At 31.6% G+C, this 3,215-nt stretch overlaps 1 protein-coding gene across 1 annotated transcript in view; it reads left to right on the forward strand.

Annotated features, from left to right (window-relative positions):
• LOC102587746 (cyclin-D2-1-like) overlaps nucleotides 1–2,175 on the forward strand; it is a 4,118-nt gene extending 1,943 nt beyond the window's left edge. Inside the window, exons 2-6 of the mRNA XM_006338027.2 lie at nucleotides 382–468; nucleotides 568–666; nucleotides 755–947; nucleotides 1,040–1,164; nucleotides 1,271–2,175. Coding sequence (XP_006338089.1) covers nucleotides 382–468; nucleotides 568–666; nucleotides 755–947; nucleotides 1,040–1,164; nucleotides 1,271–1,507 — 741 coding nt within the window. The 3' untranslated portion in view covers nucleotides 1,508–2,175. The remainder of the gene's footprint in view (nucleotides 1–381; nucleotides 469–567; nucleotides 667–754; nucleotides 948–1,039; nucleotides 1,165–1,270) is intronic.
• The last annotated feature ends 1,040 nt before the right edge of the window (nucleotides 2,176–3,215 follow it).

Below are 3,215 nucleotides of genomic sequence, written 5' to 3' on the forward strand. Positions count from 1 at the left end.
TGTGGGGTGGGGGGAGGGGGTGGGGTGGGGTAAATGATTCTTGGTTTTTTACTTTATCATGGTTAAACTTTTTGCAATACATTCACACAAAACATGAATGGGGTTTGTGGGGAATCCTTTTGGTGTTTTGTTTAATTGTCAGCTAATACTGATATGTTAAATGAGTTTGTGTAGGATTTCACTTTTTATGTTTTGGATCTTTTTTTACTGTTTCACCAACTCTTAGCTGTCTAGTACATGATTTTTTTTACCTCTTTACTTGTTTGTTCTGCTTCTTGTGTTTCACACTGTAGATATGTGATTGATTATCAGTTACTAATTGTATTTATTATTGTTCGAGTTGGATATCGAGTAAATCTAACGGTGGATCGGTTCTTGCAGGTTCATTCACAGTTCAATTTTGGTCCAATGTGTGCATATTTGGCTGTCAACTATCTTGATAGATTCCTTTCTGCTTATGACTTGCCTGTAAGTTCTTTGATTACTGAATTTGGTAGTATTGCTTTGTGTTTAGTTCCATTCAATCACATTGCTTATAAGTTATAACATCTATTGTTGTTTCCACAGAAGGAAAAGGCTTGGATGATGCAGTTACTTGGCGTAGCTTGTCTGTCGATTGCTGCCAAAATGGAGGAGACTGATGTTCCTCTGTCTCTAGATTTACAGGTGAATTTTTCATAAGTACATTCGTGGGATTACATTGGTTATGTTGTTGTTGCTAATTGTGAATTTGCGATGATGAATTGATCGACAGGGAGGGGATGCAAAGTTTGTATTTGAAGCTAAAACAATACAAAGAATGGAGCTACTTGTGTTGACCACATTGAAATGGAGAATGCAGGCTATCACCCCATTCTCTTACATAGATTATTTCATCAAGAAGATAAATAACGATCAAATATCTTCGATCAATAAATCAGTTGAACTCATACTAAGCACACTAAAAGGTGAAATACCATTTAATCTTGAGACAATTATGATCTTGATTTGTGCTTGTTTGATGGACTAACTTTTGAGTGGGTGAAAAAATTCAATGCAGGAATTCACTTCTTGGAATTCAAGCCTTCTGTGATTGCAGCAGCAGTAGCAATCTCATTTGCAGTAAAAACTGAGACAGTAGACAGTGACAAAGCACTATCTGCTCTAGTTCAGCATGTACAAAAGGTAAATATAGTGGTCCTAAAAACTCATTAGTACAAAATTTGATCATTTCCATGTTGATTAACTTACAACCATACTAAAGTTTTCATCTTTACTCTTAACTTTTCAGGATAAATTGATGAAGTGTATTGAATTGATTCAAGAATTGTCTTTAGCAAGTGACTTAGTTAAAGTTCCAATTGCTTCTTCAATCACATCTGTTCCTCAGAGTCCAATTGGTGTGTTGGATGCAGCATGTTTAAGTTACAGAACTGATGGCTCAGGAGTTGAGTCGCGGTCGAATTCATCTCATAATAGTCCAGTGAAGAGGAGAAAGCTAAATACACCTTATGAAGTGGATACTTAGAGATGGATGGGTGAAAATATTAAGTGGAAAGAAGGCCTTTTGTCAAGTTATTATGATATAGTTGAATGAGAGTTTTGGTGTGATCTTTTGAGAATTACAATGCACCCCACAACTCATAACTTCACAATAAAGAAAGTTAGGAAATATTATGAAGAAAATGAATACATATAATGGTGGTGGGGGAAAAGAGAGATTATGAGTAGTTGGATCATTTTGGTGGTTGGAGATTGAAGAAAAGATATATAGACAAAAGGTTTCATTCCATTAACATATATAAAAAAAAAGTTGGAGCTGTTAAATATTAGACTTCTTGACAGCTAAAGAAGCCAAGATTAATTAGGCAAGTAATTAGAAAATGAGAATGCAAAATAAAACCAAAAAAAAAAAAAAACACAAAAAAAGAGTAACTCTTATAATCTTATCTTGCTTTTGAGTTTATCATAGATAAAAGTTTGTTTAGCCTTTGAGGGCTTGTATTTGTTTTTAGAGTTTAAAAAAAGTTTTTAGAAAGTAAAAAAAAAAAGAAAAAAAGAGCAAGTGGTGGAAGGTGAAAAACCAAGGGAGAAATTTTGAGTTGTTTAATTTTATTTGTTGTTATGTGCACTTTTGCATTATGTATATACTTTTATGGCTTCTTTATGAAATTCTAAACTATACAGTTCAGTAATGTTTCATGTGCCTTTTATAATTTGTTGCTATTTCTATACATAATATATATACAGTATAATCAAATCTTTACACTAATAAATCAATCACCTAAGATGTGTTGGGCCATGATAACTCAAAAATACTCTTATTAGTGTGATATTGGTCTATTTTAGGTGAAATCATGTTTTCTTCAAAAGGATTCACATTACTTATAATAGTATCCAATACTTTTTTATGTAGAATATTTTTTTTCTTTCTTTTTCAATTTGACAAGGTATCCTCTTGAACTCAACTCACATTAAAAGAGGGGTTAGTAACTTGAAAAATACACCACTTTACTTGCTTTAAAATATAGTGTATGCAAATTTTAGAAATAGCTGAGGTTTAAATGATAGAGTTTATACAAATTTTAGTCCTGCTTTGAAATGTAAAGATGTTTTCGATAACATCCTTAATAATAAAAAAAAGATATCAACGTAGATCAAAAAAAGAAATAATGATAAAATACTAAAGAAAATATGACAAATCATTTTGAGAAAAGAAATAATAATTACACCAAAAAATGTGATGATCGAAATACAATACTGCAGATACTACGATTATTAGTATAAAAGAGTAAGCGAGACAACGTTCATTCTACTGCCTACTAACCTTATACCTTAATTCATGATATCTATAACCTCCTATCTAAAGTCATATCTCGATAAATTAAAAATTTAAATCTTTCAAAATGGAAAAGACCAAAATAACCTCCTGCCATATACTTTTTTGTGGAGCACATGTGATGAGTCCTTGTTTGACTGTTTGTCTGGTTGGACTCTATGGGATTTGGTGCTATGCTTATTAAAGAAGTGTAAGAGTAGCCTGTTTCACTTTTATCCTTATCAGTATGGGACTAGTTTTATTTGGCAATGCAATGAGCATAAAACTCTTCAACTTTAATAATCTTGAAAAATATATATATAAACACATACATATAACTAAAAATGTACCATTTTTTCTTCTTTTCTTGTTTAATTTGGTACTATATAGAATGGGACTTTTGAATAAAAAGAAGAAA

The sequence above is a fragment of the Solanum tuberosum genome, unplaced genomic scaffold (assembly GCF_000226075.1).
Source record: "Solanum tuberosum cultivar DM 1-3 516 R44 unplaced genomic scaffold, SolTub_3.0 scf00002, whole genome shotgun sequence".
In the NCBI taxonomy this organism is placed as follows: domain Eukaryota; kingdom Viridiplantae; phylum Streptophyta; class Magnoliopsida; order Solanales; family Solanaceae; genus Solanum; species Solanum tuberosum.